The sequence below is a fragment of the Prionailurus viverrinus genome, chromosome A3 (assembly GCF_022837055.1).
Source record: "Prionailurus viverrinus isolate Anna chromosome A3, UM_Priviv_1.0, whole genome shotgun sequence".
Lineage (NCBI taxonomy): Eukaryota > Metazoa > Chordata > Mammalia > Carnivora > Felidae > Prionailurus > Prionailurus viverrinus.
This window is the reverse complement of record NC_062563.1, coordinates 118,479,230-118,506,459: the sequence shown is the minus strand read 5'-3', so window position 1 is coordinate 118,506,459 and position 27,230 is coordinate 118,479,230. Positions and strand designations below refer to the sequence as shown.

Sequence of the window (27,230 nt, the reverse complement as noted above, 5' to 3'; positions counted from 1 at the left end):
CGGTAAATTGACAAAAAAAAAAAAAAAAAAAAAAAAAAAAAATCCGAGGCCTTCCCTCTCCAGGCAGCTTTTGCGGTTGCATTCCTTTATTTGATGTGGTCCCTCCTTCTCGTGTGCCAAACGGTGCAGTGTGTAAAAGTGATGATGTTGCAGAAAAGGGCAAGGGAGGGGCCAGGAGGAGATAGGGAGTGAGCTGTTTAGTAACAAGAGAAAGAAAGCAGAGCTTAGGGATCAAAGACAGAAATACCTGTTTCTCCAAGCAGGAAGAAGAAAGAAACGTGGGATTCCTTGCCCTGTGCTTGGGTCCAGACTGAGCCCGCTGTCAGCTGGCACCTCTCAGGCCAACCCAGAGCAGGAGACAGGGAGGCCACAAGCTGCCTGTAGGTGAGAAGAACGGCACAAGTCCGAGCTGAGTGCCGGGGGTTACCAAGGGCAGCAGCGTTAGCCGGGGAGAGCCCCAGGGAAGAGGGGTGGAGAACAAAGGCTGCCTTCCATCATCAGATTATGGGACTGAACACGTTTTAACACCAGCCAACCTTGGAGGCAAGTCCTAAGACAAGCATTGGAATCTAAATGAGGAAAATGTTTCCATGCAAGAACAGGATTTTATTTATTTACAATTTTCAGGCTGGGCAGCTTTTCTAATTGTACGGTTTGTGACTACCCAAAGTGACATTTTCTGAGTTTTAAAATTATCTCTTTTTGCGCTGTGAAAAGAGCATATATGATTCATCTTAATATTTCTGAGGATCAGTCACCAACTAACAGCTAGTATTTTGGGTGGGAGGAAGGCTTTTGTAGGCAGCTTTTTCACCTAGCATAGACGTAGAAAGCACCAGAATATGCCTCAAGCTTCATTTGAGATCATATAAATAGCTCTCTTGCACAGTGTTCCAATCCAGTGTCATTATGAAACTCCCACAGCGCACGAGTTGCTGCTTAACGTCCACCTCACCCTCGCCTGAGAAAGACTAATGCTTGTGGTTTCCCTGCTGGTCGAATATGGTTTGTAAGAGGTTTGACCAAAGGGGCTTCTTTTCAGTTTTGCTAACCTGATCCAGGTCTCTTTGGCTCTATTTCTTCTTGGATAGATACACTTCTCCTCAGCACCCCTAGAACTGTCAAATGACCTAGGATCCTAGATCAAGAGTCCGCAAACTACAGCCTACTTTGTCCGGCTCGTGAGCTAAGAAAGATGGTTTACACTTCTAAAATGGCTAGAGAAGCACTTAAAGAATAATATTTTGTACTTTGTAAAAATGGTATGAAATCCACATTTCAGTGGCTCTGAATAATTTCGTTGGAGCACAGCTGCGTCATTCGTTTACAAATTGTCAACGGCTGCTTTCATGCCATGGCGTCAGAGTTGAGTAGTTGCAACAGAGATGTTATGGACACAGAGCCGACACCATTTACTGCCTGGCCCTTTACTGACCAAGTTTGACAACCCCTGTCCCGGACCCTTGAAACCTTCCTTTTCATAATGACTATTTCAGAAAATATGTATACGTTTTACTGACTTTTAATGTCCATTTTGGAAATTTGACTCCTGTATCTTTCCCTACATTCATTTGACTTTAATACCACAGATATTTATTGAGTGCCTACTAGGAACTTGGCACTATTCTTTGTTTCTGGTGTAACAGCAGGGACCAAAACAGACCAAAACAGACCGAAGTCCCCATTCTAGTGAAGGGTGGTGGGGGGAGACGGTAAACAGATACAGTATGTAGAACGTTTTATGGACATATAGGCCATAGAGCAGGTAAAACAAAGACGAGGAGATACCCGGGCTGGAGGTGGCTTGTTTTAAATAGGTTGTTCAAGAAGCCTTACTAAGAAGGTGATATCTGAGTAAGACCTGAAGCGGGTGAGGAAGCAGGCCCTGCAGATGGCTGGGAAGAGTGTTCCAGGCAGAGAAAAGACCAGAAGGACTGGCCGCGTGTCCGAGGCAGAAACACTGAGGTAGGAGCAGCCCCGGCGTACCCATGGGGGCAGGAATCCAGATGAGAAGGTACGGGAGATTGGACAAGGCTGACTGAATGTGGAATGTGAGGGAGAAGAGTCAAGGATGACTGGGGAGCCAGTAGGCTGGAGCTGCCATTGGCTGCAAAGGGCTGAGGGCAGGAGCAGGAGGTTTGCAGGCAGGGTTTGCTTGTGCGGGTTGAGTTGGAAGTGCCCTTGAGACATCCAGGCAGAGGCATGGAGTAAGCAGTCGGCTGAGTCCCTAGTTGAGGAAAGGTCTGGGCTAGAGTATAAATTTGGAAGTTGTCAGTGTAAAAGAGTTACGTTAAGCAATGAGGTTCATTATCCAACCTCAGACGTTTCCTTATCTCCAGGACATCTCTCACTCTGTGACTAAACAGAACTTCTTTTCTAACCTCTAATTTTCTTTCCTGCCCAGGTCACCACTGGCATGCACCAGGATCTACTCTTGTCTCTTCTTACCTCCTCCAGACAGATGCCCTTTCAGCAGTAGCTGAAGTATGAAATATGCTTTTCTCATAGGGGCAGAAGCTGTTCGCTGTGGTCCAGGCCCCACGGCCTGCTGTCTGCACAGTCCCTGGCCTTTGATCTTGTGCCTTGCCTTCTTGTAAAGTAGAATCTCTGTCCTTACTTCCGGCCCAGTCCTGATTTCACTGCTCCTCTGCCTTGCCTTCTGGTTATCTGCAGGTAACTACACTGCCTTTTGTCCATGTGTAAACTCAGTGCTAATCACCCTTTTCTAGTTGTTTCCAGAAACATATTCTACTTCCATGCTAAGCCTTAAAGTCCTTGAGAGCATGTCTAGGTTTTCTTCACCTTCTTGTCCACAGTGCCTTTCAAATTGTCAGTGACCTAATGCACCAGGGATGGGGTGCAAGTTTGCTTTTCTTGCACCTTCCACATTCTCAGTCCCAGTTGTGCATCCTCAGCATCATGTATAGAGCAGTGGTGTGAGGACCACCTGCACCTCCATCCGTTAGAGAATCTTAAAATGCAGATTCCAAGGTCCCATCTCAGACCTGCTGAACCTAATAAATCAGCTTCTCTGGGGTGATGCCTGGGTATCTGAGTTTTTAACAGGCTCCCCAGATTATTGCCACACAATCATGACAACTACTAGTGCAGAGAAAAGATCGCGATCCCATTTTCACGGTTTCCAGCTTTAAGACCTTGGGCAAGCCCCCCATCTCAAGTCGTAGTCTTCTTATCTCTATAACGGGTATAACAACACTTGCTACCTACTTTGTAAGGCTGTTGTAAAAAAAAAAAAATGAGCACTTTGGAAACAAATTGTAAAGTGTTATGTTCTGGCACCCTGGCTAATCTCATCTTCTCGTATCTCTGCTTGATTTTGTGTGGGCAAGCCCAGCTGCAGCTTCTACAGATTAGCTCTTTGAGCACAGAGACCAGTAATGTGCACATGAAGTTGCCTAATGCTGTTTATGTGCCTGAGCCTTTAGTGACTAACAGTAAACAGGAACCAGGTGGATACCCTTCTCTGCCCTGGCCAGGCAGAGAGGCATTGTTCCCCCCCTCGTTCTCTGTGTCTGCCATTGACCATCATTAAAACCAGCGTGCCATGAGGGAGTTGTAAAAATGCTTGTGGGTTTCGTCGAGGGTAACTGTGGTGTGCGCTGATGTTTTACTAGCTTTATTGATGTATACTTGACAAAATTGTAAGATATTCAAAGCATACAGTGTCACGATGTGATACATGTAGGTATTGAACTTTTCGCAGTAAATATGTTATAAAAGCATGCCATAGGAAGAGGAACCTCTGCCTGTGTAATAGCAGAGCGGTAAAGCCATTCATTGGAACCTCAGGGTTGTAAATTTATAACAAACTCATAGTCACTTTACACATTCCTGATGACTGGTCTTTGAAAATAGTTCCATTTCTTAAAGAAGTTGTGGTGGAGTCAACTGCAGATACACGGCGAGGGATCAAAAGGCAAGAGGGAGAAAGCTTTTCTTTTGCCCGGTCTGTTTATGTCTCGTGTGGCCAGGCATCACTGTAAGTAGTTCAGACCAAATCTTAATACAACATCTGCCGAGTCCGTTGTTGTTTTGGGGGATTTACTTTAAATGCTTTTCCACATGCTAACAGAATCCTGATGGTGGACAGCTGTTAAGATTACCGTCCCTTGAAGGCTGTTAACAAACTTAAAAAACACATTTCCGAACAAAAACTTGGTTAGCTTTCATGTCGTTAGACATGTTCTGTCTGCAATCACCATATTCCATCTTTTGTATTTGTGTAAGCGTGAAGTCTCTTGGCTTGCGTGCCACCTCCTGTCTGCTGAAACTGTCCATCGTGTCCTCCGGCCCTCAGAGTGCTTCTGGGTTTCCTGGGGTTCGCTTGCCTACAATGAGAAAGGCCTTAATTGCTTCTTCAGGTACCTAAAGCAGTTGAATAAATGTTCCTGGAAGCAGCCTCAGTGGCTCAGTCAACCCAGGCATCTGCCTGAACCACCCAAGCCAGAAGGAGCCCGATAAAGCTGATACACGTGGAACCGATATCCGGTCTGCAGACAGGGATTCAGAAATCACAGAAGTGATAACCTGAGGGTGGGGTAGATTTAGGTCAGAGACGCCTGGATTTAGTTGACTCTGCCATTTACTATATATGTGACCTTGGAGAGGTTCCGGAACTTCTCTGAGCTCCGGCCTTCCCGTCTGTAAAATGGGATGACGCTTCTGGCGCAGCTTGGTGTGAAGCAGAGTTGACGTCGTATAGGAGGGCACTGAGTATAGTGCCTGACACCTACCGCTTCTCAGATGGACCTGTTATTCCCTCTTCGTCCTGTAGAAAATTCACTCACTGTACCAACGAAATCCGTCATATTTTAAACTCTTCATGTATACGGTGCCCAAGCAAGGAACCACTGATTCAAATTGTCCATATAGTATATCTTCACATTCTTAAGTTACTCTAGTTAATAATTCCGTAACCTTCTAAATAATTTTACTTAACAATTTCAGCTTCTTTTTAGACTTTTCCTCCAGAGGGACATTTTCTAAGTATTCAGTCATATTTGTCATTGTCTCAGAACATTTCCATTTTTGTATGTCCCTCCAAAAATGAGAAACAAGAAATGGAATACAGTACTCTAATAAAGACCTGATTTATGCTGAATAGAAACATTGGGTTAGTCACAAATGTAGTGTGGCCAGCCCTCCATCGGTGCTCAGTGAACCCCTCATCCAGTTTGACTCCCCATGTTTTCTTCTACTTGTAAACTTGTCTCTGTGATCTCTTTATTTTCTCCTGTTATACTTGCTGAGATTTTTTTTTTTTAATTATACCCTGATTTTGTTTAACTGAGGTATCCAGAGATTCTTGAGACGGCTCAGAGTTGAATCTATGAAATGAGACAAGAACTAACAATAGCACTAGAAAATGCTTTGGTAGGAAAAAAGAAAATCCCGTTGGGAACAACAAACAAACAAATAAACCAGGGTCTCTCCTTAATGTACTATTAGTGTGCTTATGGGTTTTCAGAGGCTATACGTGACTGTTTTTCTCTATCCTGCAAGTTAACTTGTTGTGACATATGATATCTTAAGAACAAGTGAGACGGCACAGTGATGAGTTTCATGGATACCAGCTTTTTTGAGGATAATTTCAGCCACTTACACCGCTGTTTCAGGACATAGGGGGGGTGAGAGTTTCAAATTTCTCACACCTCTTTCTATGAAAGAATTTCTGATGAAAAAGGACGTAGACTTTGGAACCAAGAAGACTCTGCAGCTCGCTCGCCTGGGTAACCTTGGAAAGATACTTAGACCCTAAGACCCTTGGTTTCCCCTTCTGTAAATTGGACTCAGTAGGTCCACTTGGCCGGGTTGTTATGAGGTTTAGAGATAGTGAAGTGCCTGGTAGGGTGCCTGGCAAAAGTGGATACTCCATAAATACCAGTGACTTCTGTTTTGCTGTAATGGCCCTCCTGGCGGGCCACCAGGAAACATACTCTGGCATTATAGAGTGCTCCAGATTCTTGAGGTTCCCTGGCGTCCCTCTACCGTGAAGGGAATTAGCAGTGGTGCCCTAATCACATATCCAGAATGGGAAACTAAAGTCCTTAAACACAGTTAGGCATACAGTTAGTGTTTGTTGAATTGAATTGAAGGCTCACCTTTCCTTAGGATGTCTCTTAGCCTTGGGGCTTAGTGGCAGCTTGTGTCCGTCTGACATCCTGGAAGTTCCCCATGTCAGTGCTTGACCCTCCAACACTCCCCAGAATCATATTGTGGAGGAGGCAATGTCCTCTCCCTCGGAATCCCATCCAAAGGCAAAAGCTGGATGATAACGCTGAGCCAAGTGTCTCTGAAGGGCCTTGACATAACCCTTGACCACAGCATGCTCCAAGAGGAGGCGGTTTAGAATGAAGTCTCTCTTGGAGTGCTTGGTGCTATTTTAATTTTAATGTGATTGTGATTGTTATTTCTCCCTTGAGAGAGATGGGTCTTTTTGGGAGGAGTGTTACCCTACTGCACTGATGGGAGCATTGAGTAGAGCCAAGCAGAACAAACTTGGCAGAAGCAAGAATTCTAATTGAAAACCACTGGCCCTCCTTGCTTTCTCTAGTGCCAAGTCATGCTTTGCTCGGGCCAGTAAGATAAAATGCCACCTGGAGAGGAAGAGTTACTGTTCCATAATGGGTTAAAATCAAACCCCATTGTCCCAAGTCAGGCCTTCAGACAGGCTGACTCCCTGCATTTTTCCATGTCAAAATGCTCAAAAGTATTTCCTTTGTGTTGTTGCACTGTAGCCAAGTCAAGTCTTCAGTATTAGAAGTGCTCTGAGTATTTGCAGACAGAGCCAGGTTCGCAAAGGGCTCTCTTGGCTGTATTTGCATGGAAAACCATTGTATCAATACATTTAACACAGACAGTTCTTGTATTTGACTTTTACATCCAGTGAGACGGACCTGGAAATGCTTTTCTGGCTACCTTTTGGTCTATTCAACTCCATTGTTGGACAGATTTCTCAGACTCTGGTCTTGTCCTTCTAATTTGTATCCACAGATTCAGTTTCAGTTCTAAGAATTACCAACTAATTTCATGGCGCATTTCAGTCAATAAAGAGATAGATGGTATTTTCTCATCAGAACAGCGCCTTCACCTCTTTCTCCTCCTAATTTCAACCTGAGATGCCCCCCCAGTAGTTGATTTTCCATCACTTTGTACCCCGCTTTCTCACTTCACCGGTCTGAAGATCAGAAGAATCAACAGCAGTGGTCCCCCCCACCCCCTTCTCACCCTGTCCTCAGCCCCTTCCCGCCGCTAAGCCAACCGGTCCAGCCCTGCCTTCTCCAGCCAGACCTGCATTCCTGGGAAGAGCTCCTTGAGCCCTGGAATCTGCACAGGCTGAGCCTTCTGTTGTACGTGCTCAACCCAGTAGTTTTTGATTCATGAATATTAAATAATTAGAGATCACAAGGCCTTACCTCCATCTTGCACCTTTTAAAAACATAATAGCTTTTTTATTTCATGGCACTTGACTTTGTTTATTGAGCATGATCAGGGCAGCATTCAGGCTATAGCAAACCTGTTAAATATTTACCCACGAGGCGGATATTTATACATGAATCAGCAGCACTTATCAGTGTGTGACGCTGGAAGTCAGGTTCAGTACGCTCACAAGCTAAGGAGCTCCCGAGTTAAAGAAAGGGTGCAGTAAGTGCCATTTTAAAAATAAACTCTCACTTCAAGCCATCCTTCGTAGTATCGGAAGTCCTTCACTCACTGAGGCTCACCCTGTGCAGCCAACTCGGTCACCCACAGTGAGACATGGCAGAGAGGTTGGCTCCTCGCATCTGAGATCCAGTGAATCTGGTTGTTTGGTGGTTGGGGTGGGAGAGACTGAAGTACGAACAAAATCGACAAGAATGCTTGCTCAGCTGCTGTGTGGAGGAACGTCAGGAGAGATGGTGGGCTGTACAACACAGTGCCTGCTTCAGGGGTAGTCAGAGTGCTTCTGGAAGCCCTACAGCATCCCTGGAATCCTGGTCCCACTCACTGGTGGCCAGACCCACTGTTTCTTCCCGTCCCTGCAGCCCTTTCAAGAGTAAAAGCCCCCTGCTCTCAGGGAGGCATGGAATTCAGCAGTAACAGCCTGGACTCTGGCAGTAGGCAGGCCTGAGCTCAGATCTTGACTTTATCATTTTCTGGCTGTGTGAATGAACCCAAGGAAATTTCTTCTGCTCTCTGAGCCTCAGTTTCTTCTCCTGTAAAATTACACTGATAATTGTCACCTCATTGAATTGTGGGGAGCATTAAGTTCGATCATGAGAAAGCACCTAGCAACAAGTGTTAGTTCCCGATGATCACAGAAGCAGAGTGGAGAGAGACGGGCCTGGCGGCCAAGCAGACGGTCTTTGGATTTCTCCACACCTCTGCTTCTTTCCATCATCACAGGTAATTTTGGTTTAATGGCTGTATTTCAGAAGCAGAGAGAGTCTCAAGTTTAGAGGATTACCCACAGACTATTTTCATTTTTTGTATTCAATTTAATGAATGATTAAGAACTTATCCTGTAATATTTTATACAGGTCAAAGCCCACTATAATCAATTCCAGGAAACTGTCCAAATTATTTTCTGGAATTTTATCATGCCAAAGATTGTTCCCCTAAGCAATGAGAAGCTGGATCTTGGTATTTTCTGTGTTACACAGATATTTCCCCCAGTAACTACAGGATATAAATATTGGATTTGTTACTCGTGCTACAGAATTTTCTTCTGGATCAGTTTCCATCCTAATGGAACCAGTAGAACCTTCCGGTTTGAAGTGTGCCCTCTGTGTACATTTGCACACAAAAGAGGGGACAAAAAGCCTTCTTCCAGTTCACAAGAAGTCATAGGAATTTTCCTAGCCTTCTTCAGAGTTTAGAGTAAATCTAAGCCAGTGTCTGCTCTGAGAGTAGCAAACGGAAATGATGTTCTTGCTGATTCTGTGCAGTTGCAGGCTGTAGATGATTCATTAATGTCATACTTAGTCAAATGCTGTCTCATAATTTTCTCAGTTGTCAGAGTTGTTGTGCTTTTTAGGTATCATCTGAATAGAAGAAAGTCAACAGCAAATATTTCCACCCGATGTTGACTTCCTCATATCACCTGGGGTTTTATTTGTGTGTTGCGACGTTTTCATTCCATAAATAAATAAACAAAATATTCATTCCTACCAGAAAAATTAATTTCAGAAATCTGTAGTCAATAGGGAGACAGGCTGGGTCTGGAACCCTTTCAGTAGTTCTATGTATTGTTCTCTGTATCGCAAACCCTCGGCTAAGTCTTTCTGCTCTAAACTATTTAGGAATGATTTTCTAGACTGTTATTGTGAAGCACTTTGCTTCCGTTTACTGCCTTGTAACTGTGGGGACTTGGTTAACGAATTATCACAGCATTAACAGATCTTAGGGGTCTTTTTACACCCCATCATATTACAGAGATGGTTCAAGGGGCTTACAGCAGAAAACCTACACATTAAGCTAAAATTCAAATAAGAAAAACAAATTAGGACCAAAGGAAACTGAGAGAGGAAAGAAGATAAAATCAAGATTGGATGATTATGAGAGGCGCCTGCTTGGGTGGCTCAGTTGGTTAAGTGTCCAATTTCAACTCAGGTCATGATCTCAGTTCGTGAGTTCGATCCCCGCATCGGGCTCTGCACTCACAGCTCAGAACCTGGAGCCTGCCTTGGATTCTGTGTGTATATCTCTCTCTCTCTGCCCCTGCCCCACTCGCACTCTGTTTCTCTCTCTCTCTCTCTCAAAAATAAATAAACATTAAAAAAAATAAAAACAGTTTAAAAGAATGAGATACGAACTGTATACTGCTCAGGACCTGGAAACTATTTCTGGATCGGTGTTGTGTCGTAGTGCTTGGTTTGGTGATTTTTGACTGTACCTTCTTGTTTAGATGGATTGGATGTCAGTGTTGACTTGGACTAGTTACAGACTTCCCACCCATATTGGTCCAGAGACACAGGACCGGGCGGCATGGTGTTCCCAGAAGGTGTTTAATTAGTTGCCACCGTTTAAAACTTGAGACGTTAAATATTCTGGATTTCTGGCTTCACGTGAAAAATTGAGCTCCTATAAGACCGAGCCTGTGTTCCCACATGGCAGAGATCAGCTGAAGAGAAGAGGTGGAGGGCCCTTTCCACTGGGCAGAAACTCCAGTTCTCTGTGCTCGTTTCCATCACCTACCTGGGCCGGGTAGACCCTGGAGTCTGCAGCCCCTGTCCTAGGCCACCTGCCTCACACTAAACATGAGGACGCTAAAGCCCAAGGAGGCTTCCCAGGACCCCCAAGCTGGTGAGGGCAGAACTGGTCCCTCTGGTACACTGTTGGGAGCGCTGCAGCAACTCAGTTCAGTTCAATTCAGGGGTTTAAGGAATGACTTCTGACTTCTCTTTGCCTGGCACGTAACGAAGGGGATGAAAAAAATGTGTTTCCATACTAGGTCCAACCCATTACTATTGGTAAGACATTTACCCCTGCCAATCAGAATGTGCTAATTTGTACTCTTGTGTGACAGAATCATTCGTTGTTATTCATCGGTAACCCGAACACGCTGAATTAACAAAGTGGATTAAAATAAATCTAATCATAAAGTGAAGCCCATATTCCCGTTGTCATCATTCCAAGTGGTTCGTGGGCAGACCTTGGTAAGAGAAGCCAAGTCTGTGAGGGTACCACTTGTACCTTGTCGGAGCCCTAAGACAAGTGTCCCTTGTCCTCTTGTCCTTTCAGTGCGCTTGGAGGCTCCTCAGCTCTTCATATCCCAGCTTTCCCAGGAGGAGGATGTCTCATTGATTATGTGCCTCAAGTATGCCACCTGCTCACCAACAAGGTAAAAGCAAGTCTCCTGACCCTCCCCTCACCCCTTGTAAGGCTCCTCTCTCCAGCGTGGCACCTACACGGCCTTGTGTGCAGGCGCCAGCTTCTTCACCCCATCTTAGAGTCAGTCTCCACCTGACGTCGGCCTTTCTTACTGTGAATTACAGCTCATCCGTTTCTCTCCCTAGTTCTTCGCCCTCCTTCCTTTTCGAAGGATTCTGACCTCCTGCTCCAGCCTTATCTTCATCTTTTAAACTTCTGTCTCCTTCTTCTGAAATTTCCTTTGTGTCCTGAGTTTTTGCTAGATCGTTCACCTTTGAACTCCTCCATTTCCCAGTTATCTGATGCATGCATGCATGGCTTTGGGGAGGGGGGGGGGGGTTGCCACTGGCTAGCATCAAGGTAATTCACTAGAGCTGCCTTCAGCTCTTTCTGTTTTTCTGTACCTCACTTTTTAGTAGTGAGTTCCTGGTTGTCCGTGTCCTGTCCAGGAGCAGTTTGCCAGAGCCCCGCTCCTCAGGGCGAGATCTCCAGGTCAGCCGGTCCGATAACCCAGCACATCAGATTATCGAAAGCTTTCCCTGAGCTGCATTTATGAGCCATTACACTGTCAAGTAGCTGAGTTTACGTTAATGGCTATTGTTAGATACTTTTAAAAAAGCATAAGAATATGCTCGTTCATGTCCAGCCAGTGTATTTAGCTAAATACTGGACGTGTTAATCCACAAGCAATACTGATTTACTCTCTTCTTCTACATGGACTGACTCAGTTCACTTAAGTTCCAAAGTACTGTTTTCTATGCCCCTATTGACTTGTTCACATTGGCTTGGAAAATAAATCTTTTGTTTGTCTCTTTCTTTCAAAAGATGGCTCATCTCTATATAGAAAATATTTTAAAAGTACAATAATATTTCAGAGTCTTCAGTATTAGTTTTTAAATGTCAGAGAACCTAAAATCTGGCAACTCTGCAGTCTGTGGGCTTGGCACAGATTCCAGGGCATCTAACTCTCGTGAAGTGGACGCTTCTCATTGGACCAAATTCCCCCAGCCACTGCCCTCCTTGAGGACTGATCGGAGGATAGAATTCTTATTTACATTGTGGGACTTTACACTGCCTTCAAATCTGTGTCCCAGTATTTTAGAGAAACATGCAAATTTGGTCTTCCAGAATTGAGAAGAAAAGCCTTTTTTTAAAGCTCTCCAATTGAGATTAATTTCTAGTCATACATTTTTCTCCAAAAAATTGTATTACCATTTTCCCAGAAATACAAGAATCGGTTTGTTTTTCTTATCTGGTTCCCTTTCATTAATTTTACTTGTCTTTTAAAATTGATGTTCTTATGCTTGCTACAAACGAGGACAGTATGGGCTGCTTTTAGAAACAATCTCTTCAAATGAATTTCCATAATTACATGGGAATCTATCTTTATAGCCAGTTTTGTTGTGGGTTTCTGTTAAAATGGTTTTCTGTTTTTAAAATCAAGTACACAGAACTGTTTTCATCCCCTTTTTAAACAAAGCCACTTAAGCAAACTTATCATCTGTTTTTCTTTTCCCAAAATAACATTTCTGATCCTGCATTAAGCCTGCAAAGTAAGCACTGTTTTTATAAATTGACATAAACCCCTATTATATAAATAGAATTGTTTTACTTTTAAAGGGTACAAAATGGCTATCACTACCAATTGTGTCAAGGTTATTTCAAGCACTTTATCTCGAGCTTTTGTTAGCCATGGAAACTCATTGTGGCTATAGCCAATAAAAACAATTTGGGGGGCTGCTTCCCCCCGCCCCGCCCCGTTTCTTTGAGCCGCTGTGAGGACATTATAAGGAATGAATTTTTGTGTTAGTAGCTGATGGGTAAATGACTAACTTTCAGATGCCTAGCTTAATAAGTTCACAATTTTTTTAAAAATAAAAACGGTCATTTGGTGATAACAAGGAAATCTGAAAAGGCAAAATAAAATCTATTGTAACACTCCTTCTTCTGAATACTAGGAATTTGAAAAGAAAGAATTAAGCCTTATCCTGCCTTTTCAATAGGAGTCGTAATTCAGGATAAAATAGCCCCCATTAGGGGCGCCTGGGTGGCGCAGTCGGTTAAGCGTCCGGCTTCAGCCAGGTCACGATCTCGCGGTCTGTGAGTTCGAGCCCCGCGTCGGGCTCTGGGCTGATGGCTCAGAGCCTGGAGCCTGTTTCCAATTCTGTGTCTCCCTCTCTCTCTGCCCCTCCCCCGTTCATGCTCTGTCTCTCTCTGTCCCAAAAATAAATAAACGTTAAAAAAAAAAAATTAAAAAAAAATAGCCCCCATTAGATGTGAGGAAACTCTTCTTTACAGAGAATTCCAGATGGTAAGTACACAAGGAGGGTTAGAATTTTTAAAAATCACCACTTTTCGGCTCCTAATGAAAAATCTGATTCAGACAAGGATCTCCAACAGGTATCGAAACCGTGAGGTAAAAGATCGAGAGGGGACTAGGTCTTCTCATGCCTAGAGAAGCATACCCAGGGGTCACTGCCAGCGGCAGCAAAGGGGAAACCTCCCTTTATGATGGATTAGTCCTGCTGTCATCCTGCTGTCGTCACCTAAATCAGTGATCAAGCCCACCATCACTTATGGAGTTGTTTTGCCAAAAATATTTAACCTGAATCTAGTCTAGACACATTATTTTTTAAGTTTATTTATTTTGAGAGAGAGAGGGAGGGAGGGAGAGAGAGAATGCACAGGCACACATGATTAGGGAAGGGGCAGAGAGAGAGGGAGCAAGAGAATCCCAAGCAGACCTCGTGCTGTCAGTGCAGAGCCCTACACGGGGCTCAATCTCATGACCCTGAGATCATGACCTGAGCCAAAATCAAGAGTTGGACGCTTAGCCAACTGAGCCACCCAGGCACCCCCAATCTAGTCACACCTTTAGTCTAACTTCCAATTAATAGGAAATACAGGGAGTAGAGGACAAATACAGGGAGTAAGGAAACAATCAGAGAGTCTAGGATGCAGAACATTCTATAAGACAACTAGCCCAATCTCTTTGAAAAGTCAGAATCATATATGTGCATGCAGGCATGGACACATGCACACACGGTCCTATTAATCTACATGAATAGACTTTCTAGATTAAATGCCTGATCCTTGAGTATGCCCTGTCTTTTAAAAGAACATTTTGGGGACAATTGGGATATTTTGAAAACGCCTGGGGCACTAGATGAAGTCAGAAAATGGCTGATAATTTGTTGGGTACGATCATAACATTGTGGCTTTGTAGGAAAATATCTTATTTTTTGGAGGTACATGCCCAAGTATCTAGGGAGAAACTTCCATGGTGTCTCTAAGTTCCTTTGAAATGTTTCAGCAAGATTGACTGATAGCTTGTTAGGGAGATAGATGGCTGGTTGAAGCAACCAGACAAAATACTCACAGTTGTTGAATACAGGTGGCAGGAATATGGGCATTCATTTAACCATTCTTTCTACTCCCTGAATCTTTGAAATGCTTTGTAAAATAGCATTTGAAAACTCCCTATTCCTCAGCTTTGGGTTCCTGTTTCAGGTGCAGTATGTGATTCAAGGATACCACAAAAGAAGGGAGTATATTGCTGCCTTCCTCAGTCACTTCGGCACGTAAGTTCCTCTGTGCTTAAACCATGTACCAACAATGTCCTCCCGTCCTGATGGCCCTAACGCGAGAGCTTGATTGAGAAAATAGCAGCTTGCTCTTGTACGGAATAGCTTTTCAGTACCACTTTGATTCTTTTTTGGTATGTTGCTTAAGCTAAAGCTCCCAGGAAGACATTTTTTAGGATTTTGCTACATATCAGAATCGCGTTATTGATTGTGGAGCAGAATTTGGATCAGCCTCACAACTAACCCCAAGCCCAGCAGTAACGAGGGCAGCGAGGCCTGCTTGTTCTTGAGCTCTCTGCAGTGTGCACAGCACACACCTCCAGCTGCTCCCTGGAGTTGTGAGGGAGGGAGCCACGTGGGCATTATTGGCATGTTTGACTGAAGAAAGCCCTGGACCTTTGGGAAGTCTTGTGACCTGCCCGGAAGAGACAGGGCCAGGGCGGGAACCCTGGTTCTCGGGACTCAGGCAGGCTTTTCTCAGGGAGGAAAGCCGGTGTTAGACAATGCAAAAGCAGCGACTCACACTCGGGATTAGGGGTTGGAAGAAGGCACAGAGAGGGGAAAGCAGGCGTGGGGCTGGGGAGTGCGTCTCCTCCTGCTGCCGCCCCTGTGGCTGGCCCCCTCCTTCAGGTTGCCGGTGGCCTGATGTTCTGCAGCTCTGTTTTCCTAAATGGCGTCTGAGGCCTGGTTGAGCTTCTGCCCAGGGCTTAGCTCAAGGGCAGAGGGACCGTGTTTTCCCCCCAGTCTTCTTCAAAAGATGGAAGGCTCTACCCATTCAGGGGGGCTGAGCACTAAGGGTGTTAGCGATCTGCTTATAGCCCACCTTGTTCCAGAGAAGGTTTATAAAGATAGAAAGATATATATAGTCACACAAAGTTAAGATTTTAAACAAGGAAGTGAAGAAATTGGGACCAAAAAAATTGGGACTAGGCAGGAGCAGGCAAAACAAAGAATAAGGTTGGCCATTCCCAGGGATATAATTTTATAAACTGTAGCATAATTATGGGCAAAATTTCTGACTCCTCAAAACAATTTTAAGAAATTTTCTCATTATACATAGTGAAATTTTTTATGCCTCCAAAATAGAACTGTCAATATCTAAACAGTGTGACTGTCTCTCACATAAGCCTTTAATACTCAACGATTTTTTTTCAGCTTTACTTATGAACATTTTGAAAAAGTTCTTATGATACAAACAGTGGTTAGTAAATGGCACCATTGGACTTCTAATTTTTGAGGAAATTATCTTAAGAATATAGAATGAAAAATGAAGGAGCTAACATAGTAACCTCCCAAGTAGGGGACACACACCCCACCTCACTCATAACCATTCGCACCCAAGAAAAATCGGAAAATTCGCATTTACAGCTTTTTTGAAAATCTCTTTTTTAATATACATTTTGTGTATGTTTTATTATGCATATAATACAGTAATATAGTAGTACTTGTATACAACTACTAAATCCTGTGCAAATACTATTCTATTACCGTGCTGTATGCATAATGGAAAGGATTCTGTGCTTGTTTTTACGTACAGCATGCAGGATCTAAAAAGTTTAGATAGCGGTGTTTAACATGTTGAGTTGATTATAAATTCACGAAAAGAAATATAAACCGGTGACTAAAATTATTGACCTAAGTCATCTGAATGATGTGCCAACAGTCTTTGAGCAAATCACTCAGTCTTTAGTGTCCTAATTCCCTTTGCCCTTATGATGAGTTCACCCTTCCTACTGAAACTGGCAGGCCATTGGTATCGACAGTCTGATTGGCCTGACTCAGCCAGGGAGATAGCACACGCCACTGGTGGATGACAGAGAAGATTATGCCTGTCCTCTGTGTAGTTAGTATTGTCACCTTATGGTCACGTCTCCCAAGCACTCAGCTCTTGAGGGGAATGGGGGAGGCTAGCCTATCAGGATTCTGGCCAGGCCCTTAGCAGTCGGGGGCTGTTCTCCTTGACACCCGTCCTGTGCATCTCCCACCTGAACCAGTGTCCACCCAGCTAACGTGGCTACTTTGTCTTGAGCCCGGTGGGGAGGACAGGGGACACAAGTGAAAGGGTTCCAAGTACTTTGGAAGAAACTAACATAGACTTCCAGACTTAGTAACGTTGTCACTGCTCATTGCTTTTTAGTGCCCGAGTGAAAGTGGGTCTTAATCACCATCCAGACAGCAGTGTCCCTGTTGACCTGATTGCTTAATTTGTCCTTTTACTCATAACCAGTATTTGCATAGCATTGTATGGTCTATCTTACTTGTTTTTCACGACCCTGTAATGAAGCTCGAAAATATTGTTCTATTTGTCTTACAGATGAGGAAATTGAGGCTCCAAAGGTTAAGTGATTTGCCTGGAGTCGTGATAGGTAGTAAATGGCAAAGCTGTAACATAAATGTAGATGCTGCCATTCCAAATCCCATGTCCTTCCTGTGGTAACACTCACCTTAAATGCCTCTTGGATTCAGTCACCGTGACTCTAGGAATCTATTCTTTACATCTCTTTTCTGCCTTGTTTTTATGAGGGTTTCTTCTTTGTGTGTGTGTTCTTATCACCCAGAGGTGTCGTGGAATATGATGCAGAAGGCTTTACAAAACTCACTCTGCTGCTGATGTGGAAAGATTTCTGTTTTCTTGTACACAGTGAGTATACTTTTGCTATGAGCACGTCAGCCTACATTCATTTGCATGTACGTCCATGTACTAAACCGTATGTAATAATGGCTGTGAAAACCTTTAGTGCCCTGCTGTGATTCCTTTTACTTTAGTATATTTACCGCGTGGTCTTAAAGAGAAAATATCTCTAGACCAGTGGTTCTCAACCACGTATAATTTGCCCCTCAGCAGATGTTTGGCGGTGTCCGTAGACATTTTTGATTGTCACGATTGAGCAGGAGGGGAGTGGGGATGGTGGTTGTTGCTACTGGCATTTCGTGGGTAGAGAGCTGGGAGGTTGCCTAAACATCCTACAGTGCACAGAACAGCACTCCAACAACAACAAAATCATTTGGGTATAAACTGTCAATAGTGCTGAGTTTGAGAAACCCGGAGTTTAAGAACTCAGGTTCCAGATTGCTATTTCAAAGCATCTTTCCAGCATGAGGTTCCAAAACTTTCAGGATTATTCAAAACATACTTGTTTTGGTCATGTGGTTATCATCCTTGTTAAGGGAAAAGACTACATCTTTGATAACACATAATAGATATGTAAAAGGTGAGACAAGTTGGAATGTATCCCCGGTGTCACTTTTCATTTTTATTCCACAGATAGGCATATTTAAATGCTTATTGTGTTACATTAATCAGCGAGTCAGTAAACTTTGGTCCACCTTTCTCCTGATGGATAATTTGAAGTCTCTCTCATTTATTTTTGGTTATATAAAAATTATTAACCCATGGTGCCAGGTTTGCTCTGCAAAATGCCCAGTCTTTAAGCCGAAGACACGTAGTTCCAGCTCTCACAAATCAAATTACAGAAAAGCAGCGGGCTTGGCTTGACTTCATTCAGTGGATAAAACTACCCTAGACCTTAATAAACTATTCCAGGAAGAGGAGCCTTGGCCCTATTGAACCAGGCCATCAGACAGTATAAAGCCATTGACTTGGGGATTTTTGTTTCCCCAGCAGACGGACATTCTTGGTTGCGATTTGCTTAGACTAAAAAATAGTTTTTAAATTCCTTTGTCTTACCCCATTTCACACCAACAGACAGTAAGAGACAGAGACAGAAAGCCTCGAATACCATGGTATAATCTGCGTAGAGATAACTGAGCCTTGGCTCTGATTTTGAGGTGTTTCCCAATGATAAACACCTCGTCATGAAGTGCTTCACATTGGGCTTCTACTCTATAGCTAGTCCTGCATTGGGATCATCTCTTTAAATGCACCTGAGGAATGCAAGCATATCGCAGTGTATTCATTCTATGCACAGATAAAAAGAGATTTTAATCTTGGGTGTTCCTCCAACTAGTTACATGATGTTCAGATCACTGGGACGAGCCTCCCTCTGCTCTCGTTTCCTCATATGTACCCTGGGGACCTGGTTGTTAAGTCCTGTGGAGACATTCGCATATGGAGCTCAACCCGTAATACAGGGCCAGGTGGAAGAGGAAGCCTCACAGTCAAGGCCTCCTGGCCATCTCCTCTCTGCTGGTCATCTTACGTGGCCCTACTGGTTCTTCCAGCCACCGCTTTTGGTTCTCACCTTATGTGTTGCCGTTTTGTTGTTTTCATTCTGAGTCCTAATTCCCTTGTGAGATCCCATTTCCTATTTGCCACATTCACTTTGCACACCATCTTGATCCCAGCGAGTCTGCTTCTGGCCTGGTAACCCGACCCCAGATCCTGATTACATTCTTGGTTCTTCTCTCATGACCCTGGACAGGTGCCTGGGTGATTTGGTTGGCGCAGTTCCCCTAGCCCAGCCCAGCAAGAGGGGCCTGTACCCTGCCTCGAGTGGTGGTGGTGCCAGTCAAAAGCCACCCAGAGTGGCTGTGAGAGAAGGACACAGAAGGAGGGACGCACAGAAGGATAATTGCAAACGTGAAATTAGAGGAATGCTCAACTGCAGTGGCATGAAATCTCAGCTCTTTAAATGAAACTTATTTTGGTTTTCCAGCCATGATTCTACTTCCCAAAATCTTGATGTCAGATCCTATCAGATATGAAGGGACAAAAGATACTCTTGCCATTGTTCATTCTCACCTGTGTCTTCCGCATGCGACTCAACAATGACTCTTCTGGTGGCGGCGAGCAGGAGGGCTGCACGGGGCTGAGGGAGAACTCACCTGCCAGCTCCTGCCCTCCCTCATCGGTACACGTGGTGTTAGAGCGGTTCTTGTTCCTTTGGAAGGTCTGTTCCCCAAAGAATATTTCCCCTGGTACCGCGGGTCCGGTGTTTCTTACAGCTCCTTCTCCACCTTCCTGTCTTCGCTTTTCCAAGTCAGATGTGCAACATGAAGTCTCAGAGTCACATTTCCACTTAGTTGTCGTTCTCTTCTTCAGAAATGTAGAACCCACAGGCACTCTTTACAACAGCTACTAGGGCTTTGGGATTCATTTAATTTACTTTTTCCGGAGTGTTTTCCTCAGGCCGTTACTCTCTTCCTCCCCGGGCTGCTTGCCCCTTGTCTCTTAGCATTACTGCCTGCACTCGTGGCTCCTTGGCGGATATGACCTCGTCTGTGAATCATGGGGCTAGATGCTATTTCCTGCTCCATCATCAACACGCAGCCTGCCTTTACATATATTATTCTCACCCTTCTGCTTCTTTCTTGTGTCTAAAACAAACGTAGGACTTGCTGCATCAAAGTGAAGCTTGGTTGGACAATGTGTTTTGTTCTGTCACGCAGTTAAGCATCTGACACTCACCTGTTTTCAGTGTCTGCCTGCTTGGTTACGGCACCCAAGGGGCCACTTGTTCCCTTGTTTCTTTCCGTGAAGACAGGGAAGCAAATACAGGGTGGCAGAGACTTACTGAAAGAACATTGCAGTGAATTATTCTGAGATCTCAAGAACATGAACAAGGAAGGAAGTGCCTAGGGATGGAGCCAGTCTTCCATGGCTGGCCCCGCTGCTCCATGGAGGGTGAGCACCTGGCAGGACACCGGATGACATCCCTGCTCTCCTTCCTTTCTCCCCCTTTCCCAGGCCCGGGAAGAACTCGGTCACTAGGGCAGGTGCTGGTAAGAATTCTGAGCATTTTGGATGCCAGAGGAAAGAGGCGCTTCTCTCTCGAGGCAGGCGGCTCTGACCTCACACTTTGCTAGAGTGTGCGGAAGCAAGAATGTCCTTGGGGAAAACATTGTACATATTCTGGGTTCTCTCAGGAGCCTCTGCAACCTCCCAGCATTCTGCCGGTTTCAGGAGTGGGGACGGGGCCATGATCATGGCTGTGGAGAGTTTTTGTCCACTTCTTCCTTCTTTCTTTCCTTCCTTCATCCATTATCAACAAACTGCAAGACTTGGAACCATGCAAGAAATCAGGGAGTGCTCCCATCCAAAAACTGTGTTCAGGAAGGTTTCCCGGCCAACATGTGAGAATTATCTGTAGTGGTTATGGAGGTAATTCCGTGTTTGCCGAGCTCTGGAGGGACATGTCACCTTTAAGCCAGCACCTTCTGAGAATGCTGGGTGACAGGAGAACCAGACAGCAAAGCACGGTAACACAGAATAAAAGCAACCACTGGGAAAAACATCAGCTCTTCTTCATGGTCCCAGGCAGTGGCACTCTAAGTAGATATGAGAGGAGGCACCGGCCCACGGTAGTAGGATCGCTGCTCGGAAGTGGAGGGTATTGAGGTCTGTGACTCCCAAGGCAAGCGAGGGAGCGTGTGATCGTATGAGAAGCTGTCTTTTTTCATTACCCGTAAATCCTTGGTAAGCGACCCTTTGAGTCATCCGGCCTGGACCGCAAGCCAGGTCTCCGTGGCAAAATATCTGTTGCTCTAAATCTGACCGTTTGGGCTGTTCCATTTAATTTTTTATCTTCTCTGCCCCTGACCTAATCACTTTAACCCAATGCAACTGAGTTCTGGGTTTATTGAGAACCTGTATGTGCTTAGGATTATGATAGGTCCCAGGGGACAGAAATGGGTCCATAACTCAGGCTTGCTCTGAAGACACTTAGAGCCTGGCATAAGAGTTGGCAAATGCTACCCTGCAGGCCAAATCCCACCCTCAGCCTGTTTTCATACGGCCCTAAGCTAAAAGTGGTTTTTGTGTTTTTAAAGAGTTATTGGAAGTGGGAGGAGAAAGAATAGGCAACAGAGGTGGTAAAGCCTAAAATACTGACTCGTTGACCCTGTACCAAAAATGTGTGCAATCCCTGGTCTGGTTGATGAGAAAGGAGGTCAGATAATGGTGAATCACGGTGGTGTATCTTTTTAAGACAACTAGCTTGTGAGCGTGCCTACCATATGCCAGGCACAAAGAGCGGGCAGGGAGAGAGCTTCATACGTTTTATACATAAGAGAGAGATGTAGAAAAAGAGAGACCCTCCCTAATCAAGTCTGGTGAGAGAGACAGACAATAAAGAACTAAAACTATCAACTGTGTAAATTTCAAATGCTGACAAGTGATATAACGGAACAAAGCAGGGGGCTGCAAAAGAGACCGAGGGAAGGTGGTGTTAGGCCGGTTGGGAAAGACTAGTTCCTCGGCAAAGTGGGGTGGGCTCATGTCCTCGCCACAGAATCAACATCGTGTCTTTATAGCGACAAGCGAGATGGCTACTAATTCTGTAAAAACCAACATCGTGCGGTTTTTCAAAACTTGCTTACTTTTTGGATACAAGTCACATTGTTATATAAATAAATAGATTTGAAGAACAAATCAGAATCACTAAAGTGATTAAAATTGGAACCACAATGTTAGAATTCATTTCAGTGTTAGAATTCATTTCAAAGTGAATCTAGAGAAAGTGTAATATTATTGTAGAATTAATATGATTACCTCAGATGAGGCATCTATGAAGATTTGTGGCTTAATTTTCTCATTTCTAGTAGGAATGATAGCTATCAAAGTAGCAGGAGCTAAAATTGATTATGAATAAAAAGTAAAATTAATCAGTTCTCTATTGTTCAAAGAGATAAAAGAATATGGAAAAAGATAAAAGAAAATCTACTTTCTAAATGCCTTTTTGCTTTGATTAAGAGAACTATTGGTCCTTCAGATACTTTAAACATTTTGGTTAATTTTTTTCCCAGACTTCCTTGAAAGTGGTTAGCTGTGGTGGGTAAAGCGGTTTTCATCTTTTGATTATATACAGAAGCACACCCTGTTCACAGTTTACAACCTGAAAACTCTAGAACTTTAGCGACCACTGTCACCATTTTGATTCAAATTGAAAGTCCGGTTTCATCTTCAGAGTCTACTTCTTTCTAGAAAAGTCTTTTTCTGTAATTTCTGGCTCTGGCTTGAGCATTTATTTCATTAATCTTTTTTTTTTCTTTTTTTTTTGGGGGGGGGACAGAGAGAGACAGAGCATGAACGGGGGAGGGGCAGAGAGAGAGGGAGACACAGAATCGGAAACAGGCTCCAGGCTCCGAGCCATCAGCCCAGAGCCTGACGCGGGGCTCGAACTCACAGACCGCGAGATCGTGACCTGGCTGAAGTCGGACGCTTAACCGACTGCGCCACCCAGGCGCCCCACATTAATCTTTAAAATATTCTTGGGAATATCCTTTTCATTCTAATACCTTGGATTTATGTGACTCCTTTTTAATGACCTTGAAGGACGTCTCGTAAGGAAGGAGGTTGAAATCGGATGCACGATCACCATGCGGTGATTTCTTTCCCTATTCTCTCTCATATATGTTGTGTGAGTCCTCTCAGTTGTAATTGTTGGATTAAAGTAATTGCTAAGGTGAGTTTATCCAGTCAGAGAAAGGGCATTAAAATTCAGTGATTTTGACTTAAAATTGTATGCAGCTGCTTTGAAATGAACACATGGTAACCCAAGAAGGCATGTAACTCAGTGAAAGGAAGTAGTTTACAAAGAATAACTTTTAGAGTATTGATCCAGCTCAGTATCATCTTTTCTTAGAATTAATTTTAAAGTATTACTGACATTGGTGAAACAGGGGTATTATTTTGGGGGTAAAACTTTTGCTGTTGTTAAAGATAATATTTACAGTAATAACAGTCAGCAAGTGTTGAGCATATACCATGCTCCAGACACTTCTCTCAGTGTTTTGCATATATGGTATTATGTGGCTTAATCCACATAACACTGTTCTGAGGATAATTACAAGTATTACTGCATTTTACAAGTGACAAAACTGTGGCACAGAAGGAGTAAATACACTCACTGTGACAGAGCTAGGGTTTGAAATCCAGGCATTGATTCCAGAGCCCACGTGCTAGACTGCATTACTGTACTATTTCAGAAGATTGGTTGGCAGTATCCCCAAGTATGTGTTGAATTTTGAAAGCTTTTGGAGCTTCCCAGAGACCCTGTAAGCCCCAGGAACAGAAGTGTTCACCCAGGCATGGGGAGATACGTGTAGACAGTGGACATCGCACCAAAGACAGTACCGATTTGAAGGCAGCAAGGCAGCAAGCTGGTATCGCTCCTCAGTGGTGATGACAGTTTGTCCAGCTGTAAACCCCTGGCCAGTGGCGCAAACATGCCGGCTTGTACCGATCTGAAGGCAGCAAGGCAGCAAGCTGGTGTCGCTCCTCAGTGATGATGACAGTTTGTCCAGCTGTAAACCCCTGGCCAGTGGCGCAAACATGCCGGCTTGAGTAGGGTTTCACTCTGTGGCTATAGAAAGACATAACTAATGAGTTAATTAGAGAATTAACTGGCTATTGGCTATCAAAGACTAGATTTAACCTGCTTTTAGATATAGTTAATGCGGTCAGTTATAATGGCTGATTATACAAAGTCCTGCAAATGCAAACCTACAAGGTTGGAGCCAAATGGGCACTGGAAGTATGAGAGCAGCTCAGGTTCTAAGACAAGAAGGAGTGATAGGAACTCCATGCTCCTTTGCAGGATTTTTGTTTCTTTTTTTAAACAAAGTACAATCCAAACATTTCTGTGGCCAGGATTTATCCTGATGGCTTATGAATCTTCTTTTAAAAAACACTTCTTGGGGGCGCCTGGGTGGCGCAGTCGGTTAAGCGTCCGACTTCAGCCAGGTCACGATCTCGCGGTCCGGGAGTTCGAGCCCCGCGTCGGGCTCTGGGCTGATGGCTGAGAGCCTGGAGCCTGTTTCCGATTCTGTGTCTCCCTCTCTCTCTCTACCCCTCCCCCGTTCATGCTCTGTCTCTCTCTGTCCCAAAAATAAATAAACGCTGAAAAAAAATTTAAAAAAAAAAATAAAAAAAATAAAAATAAAAAACACTTCTGGGGCACCTGGGTGGCTCAGTCAGTTAAGCTTCTGACTCTTGGTTTCAGCTCAGGTCATGATCCCACGGGTTTTTAAGTTCGAGCCCCACGTCGGGCTCTGCGGTGGCAGCGCTGAGCCTGCTTAGGGTTCTCTGTCTCCCTCTCTCTCTGCCCTCCCCCACTCATGCTGTCTCTGTCTCTCTCAAAATAAATAAATAAACTTAAAAAAAAACTTTTTATTACAAAAATTTCAAACACAGGGGCACCTGGGTGGCTCAGTCAGTTAAGCATCCGACTTTGGCTCAGGTCATGATCTTGCAGTTTCTGAGTTCAGGCCTCACATCTGTGTGCTGATAGCTCAGAGCCTGGATCCTGCTTCAGATTCTGTGTCTCCCTCTCTCTCTGCTCCTCCCCTGCTCACACACACCCACACACACTCTCTCTCTCTCTCTCAAAAATAAACATTAAAAAAATTTCAAACACAAAAATAGAAAAATATCATAAACCCCTATGTGCCCATCACCCATGTTGCATCTTTGTCTATCTTGTTTCATTGATTTCTTCCTGCTTTTTAATTTAATTTAAAATTTTTTCTGGAATATTTTGAAGCAAATGTGAAATATCATTTCACCTATAAATACTTCAGTGTGTGTCTTGAACAGGTAAGGATTTTTTAAAAATTGTTTTTTAAGTTTATTTATTTATTTTTAGAGAGACAGAGAGAGCACAAGCAGGGGAGGGGCAGAGAGAGAGAGAGGGAGAGAGAATACCACACAGGCTCCTCACTGTCAGCACACAGCCTGATGCGGGGCTTGAACTCACGAACCGTGAGGTCATGACCTGAGCCTAAATCGAGTCAGATGCCCAACTGAGCCACCCAGGTGCCCCAGGAGTTTTGAAAAGATGTATCCAAAACAACAATATTAGAATGTTACAGTACAGTAACAAATTATAATGTTGTTTAATATCATCTAATAACAGTCTGTGTTTAGATTTCCCCATTTGTCTCATATATGTTTTTTTTTTCTTTTCCAATTGGTTTGTTCAAATTAGAATCCAAATAAGTCAGGACCCATGAATCTTGAAAATCCCTGGAAAAGAAGAGATGTGGACCCAAATAATGGATATCACCACCCATTTTCTTTCCCCATAATTTAGCTAAGAAAATACGGAGTGAAATTATTAAAACATCATTTCACCCATGGGCCTGTAGAAGATAAGGTCTGACGTTTGCTTATCACCTTCGTTTCAAAGTGCTTTTAATTATCGCATTTAGAATATGAGTCATTGGGGCGCCTGGGTGGCGCAGTCGGTTAAGCGTCCGACTTCAGCCAGGTCACGATCTCGCGGTCCGTGAGTTCGAGCCCTGCGTCAGGCTCTGGGCTGATGGCTCGGAGCCTGGAGCCTGTTTCCGATTCTGTGTGTCCCTCTCTCTCTGCCCCTCCCCCGTTCATGCTCTGTCTCTCTCTGTCCCAAAAATAAATAAACGTTGAGAATATGAGTCATTGAGTCTCTCTGTCAGTTTTGAATAGAATTCTTAGCACTAGAACGAATGGTTAGAGATCATCTAGCCCAGGGAGGGACTTTTAACATTTTTGTGCCAAAGACCCCTTTGAAAAACCCTGTGGATCCATTCTTCAAACAGCGTTTTAAAATGTATAAAATAAAATAGATAGTACTGCAAAGGAAGCTGATTCTATTAAAAAATATTATCAAGTCATTAAAAGTGATTTAATCATATACTTAAAAACATATGACACAGAATATGAGCTTCTTTGATAACAACCTTAAATAACAATATCCAGTGGCAAATCTAATAACCCTTGTAATTTGGAAATAGTGATGAGCATTGAAGAACACTTTAAGATCTGGGCAACACCTGCCATGTGCTATAAAAGTATCTGCAATGTCTTATGACAACAAAGGCAAGGTACTGCTAATACTGCTGTAGATTGTTACCTGCATTCATAACTGGAGGAAACGCTAAATTTCAGTTCAAGGCAGTGAGTGTAGAGATCCACATTCTTCCTGTGCAAGTTCCCAGATACCCAAATTCGATCCAAGACCTTGCGGAGTGGGAGGTGAAGGGAGGTGTACAGATCTCTGACTGAGAATCTTGGAAAACTCCGTGTTACAGAGCTCAGATGTGTCTGAGTACCTCACCCTCAGCCATGCGTAACGTCAGGGGAGAATAGGACTAGAAACCAGGTTTCTGCAATCCAATTAAGTATTTTTCCTATGTTTGAATGGCTGAATTCTAAGACTCCTAGGCAAGGGAAATACTTTTGCAGCAATATGTGTGAACGCTGGCCTGAAGAACTGTTCAACATAAGGAAAATACTGGAAAACAGTGCTCAGATTTAAGGATTAATGACCTGTCTTTTGCATATTATATGCTCCCTGATAAACACAAGTTCAACTCTCGTAAGTCCATGAGACATTTTTTCCCTGTCTTTTCTGAGGTATCACTTACTATAACTTTACTATAACTTACAGTAGAACTCACCCTTATTAAGTGAATAATAAATTTTGGCAACCACATAGAGACGCAGAACTAGCGCCACAGTCAGGACGTGACACATTTTTCATCACCCTAAAAAGTGTTTCATCTTTAAAACGTTTTTGCAGCGGATCCCCCCTGTTGACCTTCAGCCCCAGGTAGTCACTGACCATTTTCTGTTACTGTAGCTTATTCTTTCATAGAATGTATAGAGTTCATAAAAATGGAATCAAGTTGTATTTGACCGCTTTCACTTAACGTAATGTTTTTGAGATCCATCCATGTTGTGCATGTGCCGGTACTTCATTCTTGTTTATTGCTGAGTAGTATTCCATTTTCCCATTCTACTATTTATCCATTTACCATGCAGTGGACATTTTATGTGTTTCCGGTTTCTGGCCAGTAAGAACCATGCTTCCGGCTCAGTCAGTTGAGGGTCCA

At 43.8% G+C, this 27,230-nt stretch overlaps 1 protein-coding gene across 4 annotated transcripts in view; it reads left to right on the top strand.

Annotated features, from left to right (window-relative positions):
• BABAM2 (BRISC and BRCA1 A complex member 2) overlaps positions 1-27,230 on the top strand; it is a 400,445-nt gene that overhangs the window by 302,015 nt on the left and 71,200 nt on the right. For all 4 annotated transcript variants that reach the window (XM_047853047.1, XM_047853045.1, XM_047853046.1 and 1 more), the window contains 3 exons: positions 10,744-10,843; positions 14,383-14,453; positions 17,015-17,097. In XM_047853047.1, the coding sequence (XP_047709003.1) occupies positions 10,744-10,843; positions 14,383-14,453; positions 17,015-17,097 (254 nt within the window). The remainder of the gene's footprint in view (positions 1-10,743; positions 10,844-14,382; positions 14,454-17,014; positions 17,098-27,230) is intronic.